Raw genomic sequence first — 15,912 nt, 5'->3', positions numbered from 1 at the left:
AGCACGCACCTGAATGGCAAAGCAACAATCCCTCATAAATCCAATAAGTGGCTTTGGTCAGTTTTTCAGTTGCTAGTTCAATAGGTCCTTTAACAGACAATTTGTATGTTTATTGGAGCAGTAGATGTTTGACCTTGCTGAAGCAAAAGTCCACTTCAGTTGGAAAACACATAAAGAAATGTGTGTTGTCATAGCTATCCCATTTATGTTCACACTACCATCATCCACCAATGAACCTCATAACATCTTCATTAAATCCTATCATATCATTGTTTGTATTGCAAGCGTTCGCAACCATTTCATAAAATACAGGTCCATATGATTTTTCAGGTTCTGCAGGCATATTTCCATAAGCTCCCATGGAAAGCTGAAGATATTTAAACTTAGGGTTTCTCAAAATTAACATAATAGTTGTCTTTCTTTCTAATAGTGCCCAATACTTTTAACATTAATAGGCGTATAAGCTGCTGTAAATGTTGCACTTGAACTATCTGTATTCTTTGAGAATGAACCGTCCATAGGAATCCAATCCATAACTTTAACAGGAAAACATAAAGCCTCGTTTGTATAATGTTCTACAAGTTCTGTATAAATGTTAGGGTCTAAAGAGAATGACTTTGGATGAATGAAACATTCATTAAAATCCATCTTTGTTCGAAATAGTTGCTGGGTTACAGTTGTAATAGTAACTGTTCCACTAGCTTCTACTGCCTTCGTTATCATAGTGAATGGTTCATTCCAGGAACAAATTTATTTGTCGGTGGATTTGAATCTGAAGCAAATGCAACTTTAAGAGTTGGATTGAAAGCAATGATATCATTTACAGATATAGATGTGCATTGTAAGGCGTCGCTACTGAACTTTACTTTAAGCTGAATGTTTCCTGCAAAAGCTGGAATAAATCGAATAGCTTCTAATGGAAGGAATCTTCTAACAGGAATTCTTAAACGAAGCTTAAAATCAAATGATTTTCCTGCTGTAATTGGACACTAACAATTTGTCCTGTTCTGCATTTCCCGAATGACTCCATACATCTTCATGTCGAGTCTTTGAGAAAACATCTACTTTCTTTATTTGTTCGGTAGTTTGTGAGTTTGAAGTTATATATGCTTCTTCTCTTGCGTTGTCTTGAGAATATACGATACGACCATTTGCAAGGATTTGATATCCAGCAACTGCATAGAAAGCGTCATCGAAACCAATCCAAAATCCTGGTGGGTTTTGTTTTATTGGAACCTGAACCAATTTCTTTATCTACAATAAATTGACCTTCCATTTTATACGTAATGAATGTATTGTAAAGGTCCAACATATTTCTCACCAGGAGGTGAGAGATTGAATGTTACCCATGTGTTATCTTTAGCAGTTCCAGGTTGTGATGGAATCTTTGCGTCAGAATATTTTCTATTAGTGTCACCAATTTGAACTGCATTGTCTATGATATCGAAATATGAGCGAATCTGATGAATATGCTCTGCTGGAGTAAATTCGTTTAACTGTTCGTTCTGCATGTATTTACTTCAGATAAAAATATCTATTTACTTCATTATTCTCACTCTTCTTCTTGGCATTCGTGGTGGAAGTTTGTTTCTTGACATTTTCAATGAACTGTACATTCCTTTTGTCTCAACTTCTTTCACTGGTGGGTCAGATTCTTTGACTCGGTTTGTTTTTCAATGAAATTCACGAACTTTGCAATAAGCTCTTGGTTCGTTATTGAAAGTACATCTGGCTTCTTTTCTTCTGGTTCTATGTGGCTCAGTTTGAACAGAAGTTTTATATGGGCTTCGTGGACTTCACCCTTGCCATACACCTTAATGTTGTCGCTCTCTGCATTCGCTAATGGAACCTTTCTTTTTCTTACGTATATTTTACCATCTTTACTCTGACTTACGTAATAGAAAGGATGTTGTATTCCTCTTGCGTCATTTAATATAATAGACTCTCGCTCTGATTTTGACAAGCTCATTTTACATCGGTTAAAGTTTTAATTTTGTTTTTTATCTGCAGTCAAATGACTCAGGCAAGCCCTACGGACAAGACCCAAGGGGTCATAGATGTTGAAGCATTGAAGAAAGAAATTCGTGAGCAAATTTTATCCGAACTGAAGGAACAAAAACAAGAACAAAAGCCAGAGAGACAAAGGAAAACTTAGTGAAAAACAACTTGCTGCATTAGCTGCTGGAAGACAGAAGAACCCACGTTTGCTGGCGAAGAAAGCTAGAGAAGAAGCTGAAGCAAAGAAAGAGTAAATGGTTTATTTTTATCCGAATTAAATGTATAGACAAATACCTTTATCTGTTGCGTTCAGTAGTGAAAACCCTGACGTCAAAATAAAGGGGAACAGAGTAACGTTTAAGTTTCCAACAGACTGGATTGTGAACATAAATGAAGAGAAGTACATTGGCATAACAAATATGTATATAACACGTGCTTTCAGAAAGGTTGACTTTATACTTCAAGTCGAGATAAAAAATGACGAAACATCTTTAAGCGCCCAAAACATTCAACATATACAAATACTTTAAAAGACGATACAACGTTAGAAGACTGTATAATTACATTTTACGAAAATTTTCAAAAGAAAGTTTAACATTGAAGTACAAACTTTACAGCCTTTACGTGAGTTTCTTGCACAACTGAAAGAAGAAGGAATTGTAGAAAGATTAACAGCTTTTCATTACGAGTTTGTACCAAATGAAGATGGAACACATGACTGTCAATTCATTGTATTCTCACCATTCAATGAAGTCGCTAAAAAGAAAGAAAATCCATTACGTATAAGATTTCAAATCTCTGAACCAAGTGATGATTTCAAGAATGTTTTCAATTATGATGCAATGCTTCCGAGGAAAAATGATTTTTCCGAAATTAGATTTCCAGGCATTTGGGATAGAAAGCAAGCTATATTATATTCAAACTTAAGTAAGGGAGTTGAAAATGAGTTCATTGGTCATACAAGAACTTCACCACTTCCTAACCCTAAATACTATAAATTAACTGGTTCATTCGTGAGTTTTGGATAGACATGTTCTCCACTCATGACCATAACTGCCCAGTGTTCTTACCTCCAGACCATAAGGACTGTCTCTACATTGAAGCACAACTCTTAAACTCTACCATCGCAGTATTGTAAATGACCACATGGGCTTCGCCCTTGCCGCTAGCGGCTTATTTTATCACGAATGACCTCATTGCTGACAAAAATAAATGACCTCAGAACTTCAACTTACGAATAAAGCTTGTTTTAGTCGTTATTGAGAAGTTAAACTTCTCTTCAAAGCAAGGTTGACAGACTTACATAAGTCAAATCCAATCTCTTGACCGTCATAAAGTGCTTTGTAAAGTTTCATTAAACTGAACTCAGAGTCTTTGTCATATGTTCTTGCGGAACCATTAAACCTTTATCTTCATCATAGAAACACTGAACAGAGTCAGGAAACATTTCATTAGCGGTTAAAGCAATAAACATCTTGCTTCACGCCTTTCATTCTGCAGTGAAATGCAACTTCATTTAAATCATTCGTGAGTAAGTCTATGTAAGTCTTCTTTCCACAAAATATTGACTTGTATGCTAAACTTTGTTTATCTTTTGTGATTTCTGCAAAGTCGCTATGAAATTGACCAAGGTTTTTACCAATGAGAACTCTTCCATAACGTTTCTCAAACTCTTCAGCTAAACGAGGGATATCTTCATTGTAGAGATGCATACTGTCCGTATCGCTATAAAAGATGTCCATTCCTAAGTCCTCAGCAGTACAGAATACTTCACACATTATCTCTTCGACATAGACAGAATGTTAACACCAAGTGGACAGAAGTTAAAGTGTCTGCAAATGCTTTTCGTTAGCTTGAAAATAGTTTTATCTGAACCATCCAACCTTCGAACTTCACTATATGGTTGTAGTTTCTGATGGCATATACTTATAGCATCTTTTGTCATTTACTATGGTTATTTTTGACTCAATAGGAGATAGAATAGTTTTGCCATAAATACTGTTCAGAATGAGCTTTATATTTTCTTGCAAAGGATTTCCTTCTTTCTTATACTTTAACCTTAACTCAAACAACTTCTTTACTTCATCTCTTATTCTAATATCTCTGTTTCCATCGTAATAGTATCCTTGCAACACTTCACATTTGACACTCTTGATATTTTATGAGGTCTTGTAATGTAATATGGTCAACATACATTAAACAGCAAGTGTTTGAACTTCTGGGAACGTTAAGTTCTGGATTTAGTTCAGGGTCACAAACTATTAAAGGAAAGTGTCTATGTATTCCAATCTCTGTTATCTTAATGAGAACAAAGAAGCCAGACATAAACTTTTCACCAATGGGTTCCTTTTTGGTCGTCATCGAATAAATGTCTCATGAGATACTCTGTGCTTAACATTTCTTTCTTCATAACCTTTGAATACCTTCTAAAGTATAAAGTCTTGCTATAGCTGATGGATATAATGAAACAGCGTCGAAATCAGCAATGAGTTTCTTTTCGCTCTGTTTGTTTCATGTTATCTGACAAAGCGCAGCATTTACTTCCGACTTCTTTGTATAATTTTTCATCTACATAAGTTTTGTCTGCTTTCTTATCTAACATTGCTGGTAGTTCGTATGCTTCAAAGTTTCTGGCATGACCTTCAATGTTCATACATCTGTTATCTAAATTGTTTAGTGTATCTTTTACGCTTGTACTTGGATTCTCTAAAGGTGCACTTGAACCAAGGGTATAGTTCAATATTATGTCGTCTGCTCTAACAGTAGTGAAGGATTCATTGTATGGTTCTTGTCGGCTTTACTGTCTAATGTAGCTTGAAGTTCATTTATATCGGAGATGTTGTGTTTATGAGATTTCAAAACTTTGTTCATTGCTTCGAGTTCAACTTTGTCAGCTTTACTTTTAATAGCATCTTCAAACGTTATTTTTGACTTAACTCTCAAAGTAAATCTTGGTTCAACTAATACACCGTTAACATTGAAAGTAGAGGCATAAATTTCACCGGTATAACCAAATGCTTCTGGTGCTTTAGCTACATCATACTGTACAGTACAGCTTATGTCATAACCTTTAGCACGAATGTATTTATATCTTCTTTCATTAACATTTTTTGTCTTCGCTTCATCACTTCGTGTTAAATATCCATGGTAGTCCGTTATAATCTGTTCGTCTGAAGTTATATAATGAACGTGGTTCTTGACTTTATCACTCAGAGCTAAAAGCTCATTTTTGTCTGCTTTTTCGGCTAATTTCTCATTAACATCATTCACTTCTAATTCAACTCTTCCGCCAGAACTCTTATTATCATTAATCTTTTTCATTAATTCGGTAATTACGTCATAAAGACTATATTCTGTTTTCGGTTTTGTAAATAATGAGTCAAAATTTCTTTTCATCATTACATCGCTGACATTAATGATATCACCAATTCCTTTTTCATTTATTCTCTTCATTAATTCTGCAATAATGACGAATATATAATCTGTTAATTTATTCTCTTCATCGAGGGTTATAGAATGTTTTGAAATTGAATCATTAACTCCTCTAAATAAATCAATAACTTCAGGATACACGTTTTTAATGTCTCGAATAACCCGACCAGTATCCTGTTGTTCATGTTCGTTCCCGTCGGTTACGTGGTTTTATATCTCTAGCCATCATCAACGCAGCCATAACCGGAGGGTTTGTTGCTATCTGTTCGAAAATCCGTCCGTTATGTACGGTATATCTAAATAATTTCTTTGTGTTTGTTAAAACATTTGAAACAAGTCTTTTAAAACCATCTACAAAATTTCCTGTTTCACCTAATGTTCTTGCAGCATTTACAAGCTCACCCATTCCCGCTTTTGACCCCAAAAACGTCCATATTGCATTTATTTCACTCTGTATAGTTGTCCATTCAGCAAAATTAATACCTGCATTCGCTAAGCTGAAAATGAAATTCAGTGGATCGAACTTAATTCCACCTTCTTTTTCAATTTCAACGAACTCACTAACATGAGATTTTAAATATTCTTTCGTTAAAATTGTTTTCCCCGATGTTATGTCATTAACGAAACTATCACCGTCAAAAGTTAACGAATTCAATTTCGTCGTTGATGCTTTTATTTCATACACCGCTTTATCGATAGTTTTTGGCTCACCTTCTTTAGAAGCATATGAAACATTAATGAATGAATTATATGTATTCGTGAATGAGTTAAAATCAATGATTTTCATTAATGACGCCTTTAATGATTCATTTACTGTCGAATCCCTTAAAGTAATTAATGAACTGTCCTTTATGAAAGGTACACTGCAAACCGTCGAGTTTGGATCAAATCCTGTAGTTGGTGCAGGAATATTAATGATATAAGTCATTAAATCATTAAGTGACGTAAATAATGTTGTCGTTTTTGATTTAATTTCTTTAGCATCTGTTATATATACGGTAATTTTATTTCTGTAGTTTCTGAATTAAAGATATTCGCTAAAATGTTTTGTAAACTGTTTTGAACAGCTGTGTAAACCGTTGAATCCGGAACTCTTACGATTTCACCGTCCTTAATAAAAGGCATTGCACATGGTGTAGTGCTTGGGTCAAATCTTTTTGGGTTATGATTCAACATATATTCTAATGCTTCATAAACAGACCTATATACGGTTGTATTATCTTTTTCAATAATTTCACCGTCCTTTATAAACGGCATAGTACATGGAGTTAAAATAGGGTCAAACTTTTCATAGTCCTTCCATGTTATGTATTTCTCAGTATTTCCATCAGTGATAACAATATATTTGTCAGTAAGTGTGAGAGAGTATTGACCAAAATATAAACGTTTAGCTCTGTCAGCTTCATACGCATATGCAGCTATACTCATATTTTAATGAGAATAAAATGTTGTTCTATTTGCAAAGTACAGACCCAAACGAATACGGGACAGTAAAGCTACAAACAAACTTAGGTCTACAGAATGAGGCGCTTGCATTCAGAATGGTTGACTTCAATACTATCGCTTCATTCGTTATAACAGATGAAACAGATTTCATGGAGATTGAAATAGATGGAAAGAAGCACGAAATAAGATTTCACAATAATGTAGAATATAAGATGGAAACATTAGCTGGAGTGTTAAATGCTCTCATAAATACTACAATAAACAAGGATAACGAAGAAAACTTAATGAATGTTAAACTTATTGCAGGAGTTTTGAAGTTCAGTTATGCGAAGGAGTTTAAGATAACAATGAGTCATAGAGTACAATTCTTTTGGGTGCATACCATATGACATTTCCTTTGAAAAGTGTTGACAAAACGATTGAGATGAAATCTGTTCCATACGTATGTTATGGTAATTGTTTGTACATTGAGTCTAAAATAGCTAATGTCACAGGCATTTCAGGAGTTAATAGTAAAGGTTCAGTAGAATATAAATCCTTCTGTTATGCAGTCAATTCAATGTTCATTCCAAACGTTCCTGTCATAGCAACTCATTTAGGTAAATGGGTTCGCATTAGTCCTCATAATTTGAAAGACATGCAATTCAGACTTGTTGACTTTCAAGGAGAGCCTGTAGAACTGAAGGCACCAGTGCGAATGACTGTTGAAGTTGACTTTTTAGAAAATATTAAATGCAACAGCTTACAAGAGAACTCAGAGCTAAAAATATAAAGTATGAATGTTATGTATTAGGTCATGAACTTTGGTTGTTGCTGTTTGATGAAACAAATGAATTAGTTATGTCAGTCAAGAGAACAGAAAAATATTGTGTTAGTGAAAACTGCACCAAGTCAATAAGATTAGGTTTGCATTATGAAGATGAGTTCGATACTGTTGAAGAAGTTTTGGATAGATATTACAAATTGCTAACTTGAAATTTTTTTGACTGACGGCGCAAAGCGCCAAGATGGGCTCAAAGAGCCCTCCTGACTGCTTTAATTTACTAAAACATATTTCAAACAAAGTTATATCAGTAGATAGTTTTGTATACTCGTTCGAATATTTATACTTAAACTCAACTCCTGTAGTTCCTGGTGTTTCAATGATGCGGATGTTACCTATTTTCATGAATGTGGCGTTTGACCACAGCATTCGATTTCAGGGTCGAGATAGTCAATGACACATTGTTTCCCTGTTATTCGTGAGATATAATTTTCAAGGTCCTCCTTTGTTAGAATTATTTGGTTCTTGCTTATAAGATTTGTCAAAAGCTTCTTATCGTCTTTGAGTAAAATTGTTTGGTATAACTGAAGAAGGTAATGGTCTACGTTATCTGAAGGATTTGTTTGAACATTTGTGTAAGGGTTGTCGTTGGCTTCTCTTGAAAGAATTTGGTCCAGTGGTGGATACTCTAACTTAACATCTGATGTAGCGTTAGCGTTTGAAGCTGAGTTTAAATTCACGGATTTCAGCTCTGGTTCTGGTTCTTTCAAACACTCTGAACTATAGTTCTTTATGACAATATTGTTTGTCGTTCGTGAGTCAACATTTGATGTTGGTTCAATTGGAACATTAACGGCACCAGCTAAGATGGATTTGCTTCTCATTTCATATAGAATAAAAACCTTTTATATGTATGAAATGAACAATATACTCGACAAGGGTTTGAATGTAAAGCTAACGAATGAAAATATTGTTGAATTCACTGAGACAGGTGCTGTGTATAAAGATGTAGAACTACTGAACAAAAGAGCTAAGGGAAGAAGCAGGAACATGAACAAAGGGTGGAAGCCTATAAAAATTTATGTCAATGATGGCTCAGGAGGTTCAAACATAAAGTATGCAGAAAGTTATAGAGTTTATGCTCTCAAAGGTGAAAAGCCTTCATTTAAGAACAGCTATTCTAACGCATATCCTCAAAAGCTAACGGATGGGAAGTGGATGATATGAATGACAGCAAAAATATTAACAGAAATGGCGACAGAGATGCATGGAATTTGTTTACCATCAGTCAATTGAAGGTTAAACTTTAAAACAATGTTGGTCGTTCCCATGGAATATTTTTGACTTTAATGGTATTAGTCATGATATGAATCTCAAGGTATGAACGAGGAGAGATGAGAGACTTATATGCTTCCCAAATTTCTTCAAAAGGTAATGTTATACCTGACTGTTTCCAAATGAGTTCAATATCATAGCGTGAGAAACCTTGAAAGATAACGAAGTCAGTTATGAGACGTTTTATGTTTAAAGCTAAAAACCTCCATGTTTGCATAAGTATTGCTACAGTTAAATGGTAATGTCTGACTTTAGTAATGATGTTAGCTAATGGTGAGTCTGGTTTTGACACTAAACCTTTTCCGGCGAAGTCGTCACAAACTAATAAAGTGTTTGAAGGATATTTTTTGAAGGGGTATTTTGAAAGTTTTGACAGAATGTAGTTTGTAAGTCGTTTCATATCGTAAACTCCTGAGTATTGACGTAAGTGGTGTTTGTCAATAATTCTTTCCATCTCCTCAGAAGTCTTTTGCATTCCTGACTGTATAAATTCAACGATGGCATAATATTTCCTCTTACGTCGAATGTAACGTTGAAGAAATTCAATGAGTTCACTGTCTGGAACTTTAACGACAGAGGCTTGAACTTTTGACATAAATGTTTTCGCTGTTGAGTCCATAGAGTCTGAAGTTGCTGATATAATGATTTGGTCATAATATGAGTCATTTCCTAAACGCTCTGTTATGAGTATATGACGAATGAGGTTGAATGTCTTTCCTGACCCCATCTTTCCACAATAGAAATAAACACCATTTGAACAGAACTCATAGTCCTTACTGAAAGGAAGAATGAGAGAAGAGTTAAGTTTGTCTGTAGTTTCATTCATGTCTTCATCTACGTCATGTATTAAATGCTTCATTTTATCTCCATTAAAAATGCAAGTCAGAAATATTCAGAACATAGCACCGAGTCTAACTGACAAGAGTATAAAGATATACTATGAACATGTTATGATGAAACCAACCAAAATTCAAGAAAGTCAGTATACTTATGAATATCCAAGACACTGGGTAGAGTATGTAGGAGGTGAGAAAGCTATTGAAATCAGACAGGTTCGAAGTATTCCAGCAGGAAGAACAATATTATTGAAGAACTTTAATGTTTTGAGATATAATGATGAAACAAAGAAGCAAGATAGTTTCCTGTTGCTGTGTATGTGAACCTAGACACAGGAGATGACATGAAAGTTTTTAATACAAAGCTTCAAACGGTAGTGAGAGAACAACTGACTGCGGAAGGACATCCATTACCTTCAGAAGTTACCATAGCATATAATTTTGAAACAAACTCAATAGATTTTAAAGTCATCTCTGCAAAGAAGTCAGGTTTTACATTTAATGAAGCAGATGTATATTCGAATGAAAACTTCAAAGCTATTGCATGGTTAGATAATGACGATTGCTTTAAGAAAATATTTAAATACAGTGACTCAACGATGTCAATAGATGACCTTCGTGGAATGTTACCATCGACGTTTACAGTAGAAGGTTCAGCAGGATTGCTTACAAGATTGTCAATTGGTGGTATTTGGTCTCGTGAGAACATTGTTATAAAATCCAGTATAAGTGAATTTGCTGAAGAATCTATATTATGTCTTTCAAACTATATGTATTCGCCGCCAAAGCATTATAGTATAACAAACTTTGTCAGTAAGTTTAACATAAGACTTGTCGAACCTTCTTCGATGAAAGATGTTGTGCTACCTAAAGATGGAAAGGATGGACTCATTATTGAGATGATTTTAATAGCATATTAAATGAGCTTGTTCTTGAAGGTCATTCATGATGAAATAACTGTTGTAGAAGATGTTAGCAATTGTTCAGACATTTTGAAGCGTATAGATGATATAAGAAAGAAGTTAGATAGACCGCAAAGCGGTGAGGGCGAAGCCCGTGAGAACGCTTATGTTTCATTGACTTTCTCCAGTAACGAGAACTTTTATGAGATAATATTGAAGAGAGATGATTTTAATATGGTGTAAATGGTAGCTTGGGCAGCTTTAGGCGCAATGGGAACAAAAGCATTAGCATTTGGAGCAAAAGCACTTGGAGCTTATGACGCAGTAAATAAAATGAGTGGAGGAAGAGTTTCGAAGACATTAGATGCAAATAAAGGGAAGATTGGAGGCTGGGTTGCAAAGAAGTTAAGATTAAATAAAATAGGGCTCATAAATAAAGCATCCAATTTGGTTGCGACTGAGTCAGAAAATGCTTTAGGAAAGGACGATGAGTTTGCAAAACACGCAAAAGACTTTAATGACCAGATGAAAGGTGAAACAATGCATTTAAATAGAGTCGATGGAACTAAAGAAAATGTTTCTTCTCCACCAGTAGTTCTTCCGTATGGTCCCTATGGAATGTATGGAAACCCTTACGAAAGACCATTTGACCCATTGACTGGTGGAAGTAACTGGTATCATTACGGCCGAAGAAGAAAGACAGTCAAGTTGGAGACAGACGTGAAGAAAGCAACTAAAAAGAAACCAAGGAAGAGAGTTATAAAGCAATGAATTCAACAGGGTGAAAAAACAGGTGAAAAAAGAGGTGAGATCTCACCACTTCACCTAAATTTATTTTTGTGCTATGTTTTCATACGTGTGAGGGTGGTGATATCATTAATTTTTAAGTTTATTTTTTATTTTATTTTTTATTTGGATGTAAATGACAGAACAAAAGCAACTCATACAAATCGAAAAATATAACAAACATACATTTAAACATTTATTCTTCCTTCCTGAGCATAACATGTTCTTTCAAATACATCCGAGACCAGTTGACTTTTCATTGACTGTGTATAAAGATAGAAATAGTTATATCATTAAACCATATGATGACGAAGGTAAGTTATGTAAATTGTACGTTAAGAAGTTAGAGAAAGTTTATGGCTTCAAGTATGACTACAATAGGGTTAACATTGATGATGAAGATATTGAGGAAAATTTATGAGAACATTAGTGAAGTCGTTAGTGAGAACGATAGTGAGAACGTTTATTTTTACATTAGTGAGTTCGTTAGTGAAGTGGTTGGCGGCTTTGTAAATATTTAAGGTTAAGTTAGTGTTGTCGTTTGTGTTGTAAAATATACGTTAACGGTTTTGTAAAGTGTCAAATTCACATATAATGGGTAAGGTGGAACGCAGTGCCGCCGTACCCTTGATATGTTTACTAACTATGGTAACATTAAATGCTATACCTGTTGCGTCAGAAATTTCTTGTACTTTACTTTGAGGAAAGTCTCTAACACGAATGACTTCTCTCATGTGGTCAATAGTCTCTCCATCTACTCCAGCCTGAATGCAAGCATAAACGAAACAATTGTCTTCTGTCATAAGTGCTGCAGTTCTTTTGTTCAATTCATTGAAGATTTGGTAGCGCTCAAGATTTATAGGTAATGTGCAAAGATACTTCCAGAACTGACCGCTTCTCTTCTTATAAAACTTCTTTTCACCATTATCTTTCCAAAAGCTTTCTATAAGTGCTGGGTTTCCTGTTTGCTTAAGAGCTTCCAAAATGGCTTTCTGGTCATTTGTCAGTGTGCTTTCATCTCTATATGGTCTCTTTTTTGGTTTGCCTTTCTTTACATCTGACATCGTTAAGCCTTCATATTCTGTTAAATCATACATCTTTATTTCAGTAAGATTCTTTATGTTTGTCAAGAAGAAGTCATAGTGCATTTCAACAATACCTGCAGCATTTGCTTCTATCTCTGATATAAAGTTCTCCTTCAAGAGCTGATGTAGTAATGTTCCAATATTATTGAGGTTTAACGTAGAACATTCATACTTTCCACCAAGTTTATAACATACCATCCATCTCTGTTGTGAGTTTATTTTAATTTTCTCTAAGAGTCTCATGAAAACCTTACCGAAATGTTTGTGTAAGTAGTCTCTGTTTGGTTCATCTAAAGCTTCGATGTTAAAGTCAATGAGTCTATTGCCTGACTTCACATTTCTCTTCCTATTCTCTTCATCTTTCTTTAACCATCTCTCACCTTCTTTTGGTTTGTCGTCAATGGAACGAATGACATCGTTAGCTTTGCGAACTTGTTCTATAGCGCTCTTAAACATCTCTCTTCTCTGTTGTTTCAGTGTGTCGTCTCTTCTTCTTGTTTCACCAACGTTTGCATTTGTTATGTCAAACATTTCTCTTCTTACTTCATGAGGTACTGAACGTCTATGATATAAGTCAATAGCAACGTCATTTAAAGGAAATGCTCTTGCATGGACTTCGTCCTCGCCGCGTTGCGGCTTTATGAACTCATGAATTCTATCATAACTTATTGCACCATTATAGTCTTTAATGAAGTCAGCGAGTGCTTTTTTGTTTGTTGCGTAATGCTTTGCAACATCTATATTAGCTTCTGTAAGAAGTTGTTTTATTTCCGAGTGTTCTAACTTAGACAACTTCCGATACATCTTTAGTAGGAAATAAAAAAATATTTTTTGAAAAAATTAGATTAGATTTTTTAAAGTTATTTTTCAAAATAATTTAATATTTTTATTTTAATGAAACACATGCAAGATTGCAAGTTCTTTTCATACAATGCTCTCGCTACTGCCATCAAGAATGAGTTCAATAATGCTTCAAATGTTAATGTTATCTTTAACAAGAAGTTTGTGAAAGAATCTAAGTTTGGTCAGTATGTCAGACCATTAGCTATCGTCATTGACCGCAAACGTTATACTTCACAAGAGTTAGCAGTAGTTTTGAAACAAAAGAGTTTCTTCGTGAATGTCAAAGATACTCATTATACTGTTATAAAGAACTCTAATATTGACTTCTTCAGTATTGCTTTAAATCTTTCCGAACAGAAAGAATATAAGAAGGGTGAAACAAATGTGAAATATTATCCTTCATCTCTGAAGACAATAACAAACAAAGATGTTATACAGAAATTCTTACCAAAGGTTGAAGAAGCTTCTATTGACATTGACGAAGGAAGTGAAATGGTTGAAGAAATTGACCCTGAAGCTATTTAAGCAAAAATATATTTTTGGTTAGTCTTCATATCGATATTTTACAACAATTCCCCAATGTATAAACTTTTCATACGCTTTTTCATAAGCTTTATATACCTTCAGAAATTTTGCATAATCTTTAGAAGCATTTAGATATTGTTTAAATGCTTTGTATGTCTTCAGAAATTTTGCATAATCTTTTACATGTTGTTCGTTCTCTTCTTCTGTCATGAGTTCCGAATATTCTAAATTCATGTTCTTTCATATGAGATAAAATTTTATAAAAAAATAAAATTAGCTTAGATTTTTTTATTCTTCCTCTTTGAAGTTATCGAAATATTCTGTTATTTTTTCCTTCAGTAATGTTAAGTCTTCTTTGAATGTAAGTATTGTGCAACCTTTGATGTCATAGTGTGTTTGAGGAAGAGTATTTTTGACAATTTCCTTTATTTGCTCATTCGGTGTCATTGAAATCGGTAAGTTTTCACGATAGAACCAGTTTCTGTCAGATTTATATATTTTAGCTAAGTCATAAAAGCTCTTGTTGTTTCTTCTGACTAAATGCAACATAACCATATCTTTATCTTCTTCTTTCTCCAACTCTTCAGTATATATCATATACTTATAACTCTTTTCCTTTCCTTTTGGTACTGAACGCGGTATTCTTTTCTGTATGCTTTTGTCTTTGGATTCAATGACTTCATCTTTTGCTTGAAGTTTCTTTTCCATCTCTCCACGTTCTGCTTTATATAGTTCATCTAACATCATGAAAATATAACAAGCATAACGAGGTGAAGCCCACATTGCTACAGCATTTACTAAAAGTCTATGAGTTAGTATACCTAACTTGGGTACGGCGGCACTGCGTTCCACCTTACCCAAGATAACAGTTTGACACTTTACAAAACCGTTAACGTATATTTTACAACACAAACGACAACACTAACTTAACCTTAAATATTTACAAAACCACCAACCACTTCACCTCACTAACGTTTTCACAAACGACTTCACTACTGTAAAAAAAATAAACGCTCTCACTTACAAAAGTATTGCAACTCCTCCCATTGCTGTGCTTCACATAACAGTTCATAATCTTCTGACTCACTTTCTTCTTCATATAGGTCAAAGTCACTGTCAAAATAAATGTATGTAAGTTTTGACAAAGCTAATGAAACACGCTTACCGTTTGTATCTATTGCTTTTATATATCTCCCATTATGTTTGTTGTCATAAACGCTCAAACTAACTTTACCCTTTCTCCCTCGTATCTGATAGAATGTATTTTCACGAGGAACGAAGAACAAGTTCTTGAACTCATGACCGTTGTAGTTTGTTATCTCAATAGTTTTCGTCATTTATATAAAAATAAAATAAAAAATAAAATAAAAAATAAAATAAAAAATAAATAAACTCCTCAGACTACTCCTCGGTCTAATCCTCAGACTCCTCCTCAGATTATCCTCAAACTCCTCAGATTAGCCTCAGACTCCTCCTCAGATTATCCTCAAACTCCTCAGACTACTCCTCAAACTCCTCGGATTATCCTCAAACTCCTCAGACTACTCTTCAAACTCCTCAAATTATCCTCAGACAACTCCTGAAACTACTCCTCAGACAACTCCTCGGATTATCCTCAAACTCCTCAGACTACTCTTCAAACTCCTCAAATTATCCTCAGACAACTCCTGAAACTACTCCTCAGACAACTCCTCAGATTATCCTCAAACTCCTCAGATTATCCTCAAACTCCTCAGACTACTCCTCAAACTCATCAGATTATCATCAAACTCCTCAAACTACTCCTCGGTCTAATCCTCAGACTCCTCCTCAGATTATCACTTTACATATATATATCGATAATTAAATAATTACTTATTATACTTTCTTTATTTTTTTTAATTTTAAAATAATATTAATATATTTTTCTACGTTTAATGATGAAAAGAGAAAGAGGAGTAAAAAGAGGAAAGAGAAAAGAA

At 34.3% G+C, this 15,912-nt stretch overlaps 6 protein-coding genes and 4 pseudogenes across 10 annotated transcripts, besides 1 other annotated feature; 4 read left to right on the top strand and 6 right to left on the bottom strand.

Annotated features, from left to right (window-relative positions):
* Positions 1-15,338: part of a mobile genetic element that runs on past the window's edge.
* Positions 2,586-3,136, top strand: TVAGG3_0736980 (annotated as a pseudogene). The gene has a single exon. A coding segment is annotated over exon 1 (551 nt).
* Positions 5,001-6,606, bottom strand: TVAGG3_0736970 (annotated as a pseudogene). The gene has a single exon. A coding segment is annotated over exon 1 (1,606 nt).
* TVAGG3_0736960 lies at positions 7,912-8,523 on the bottom strand (annotated as a pseudogene). The gene has a single exon. A coding segment is annotated over exon 1 (612 nt).
* On the bottom strand, positions 8,946-9,800 carry TVAGG3_0736950 (protein of unknown function, DUF4106 family; the record flags this gene model as incomplete). The annotated part of the gene is made up of 1 exon (XM_051244739.1): positions 8,946-9,800. One exon carries the CDS (start codon positions 9,798-9,800, stop codon positions 8,946-8,948), a length of 855 nt encoding a protein of 284 aa, XP_051091326.1.
* Positions 9,850-10,730, top strand: TVAGG3_0736940 (annotated as a pseudogene). The gene has a single exon. A coding segment is annotated over exon 1 (881 nt).
* TVAGG3_0736930 (protein of unknown function, DUF4107 family) lies at positions 10,956-11,483 on the top strand (the record flags this gene model as incomplete). Its single annotated transcript, XM_051244738.1, has 1 exon — positions 10,956-11,483. One exon carries the CDS (start codon positions 10,956-10,958, stop codon positions 11,481-11,483), a length of 528 nt encoding a protein of 175 aa, XP_051091325.1.
* On the bottom strand, positions 12,059-12,826 carry TVAGG3_0736910 (organellar and viral DNA polymerase type B; the record flags this gene model as incomplete). The annotated part of the gene is made up of 1 exon (XM_051244737.1): positions 12,059-12,826. One exon carries the CDS (start codon positions 12,824-12,826, stop codon positions 12,059-12,061), a length of 768 nt encoding a protein of 255 aa, XP_051091324.1.
* TVAGG3_0736900 (organellar and viral DNA polymerase type B) lies at positions 12,949-13,387 on the bottom strand (the record flags this gene model as incomplete). The annotated part of the gene is made up of 1 exon (XM_051244736.1): positions 12,949-13,387. A coding segment is annotated over one exon (439 nt), but the record flags the coding sequence as incomplete, so codon positions are not given.
* TVAGG3_0736890 (uncharacterized protein) lies at positions 13,478-13,951 on the top strand (the record flags this gene model as incomplete). Its single annotated transcript, XM_051244735.1, has 1 exon — positions 13,478-13,951. The coding sequence occupies one exon, from the start codon at positions 13,478-13,480 to the stop codon at positions 13,949-13,951; it is 474 nt and encodes a 157-aa protein (XP_051091322.1).
* Positions 14,240-14,548, bottom strand: TVAGG3_0736880 (uncharacterized protein; the record flags this gene model as incomplete). The annotated part of the gene is made up of 1 exon (XM_051244734.1): positions 14,240-14,548. One exon carries the CDS (start codon positions 14,546-14,548, stop codon positions 14,240-14,242), a length of 309 nt encoding a protein of 102 aa, XP_051091321.1.
* Positions 15,339-15,912: the final 574 nt, after the last annotated feature.

The sequence above is a fragment of the Trichomonas vaginalis genome, chromosome III, assembly GCF_026262505.1.
Source record: "Trichomonas vaginalis G3 chromosome III, whole genome shotgun sequence".
NCBI lineage: Eukaryota > Parabasalia > Trichomonadida > Trichomonadidae > Trichomonas > Trichomonas vaginalis.
This window is presented reverse-complemented; position numbering and strand designations above follow the sequence as displayed.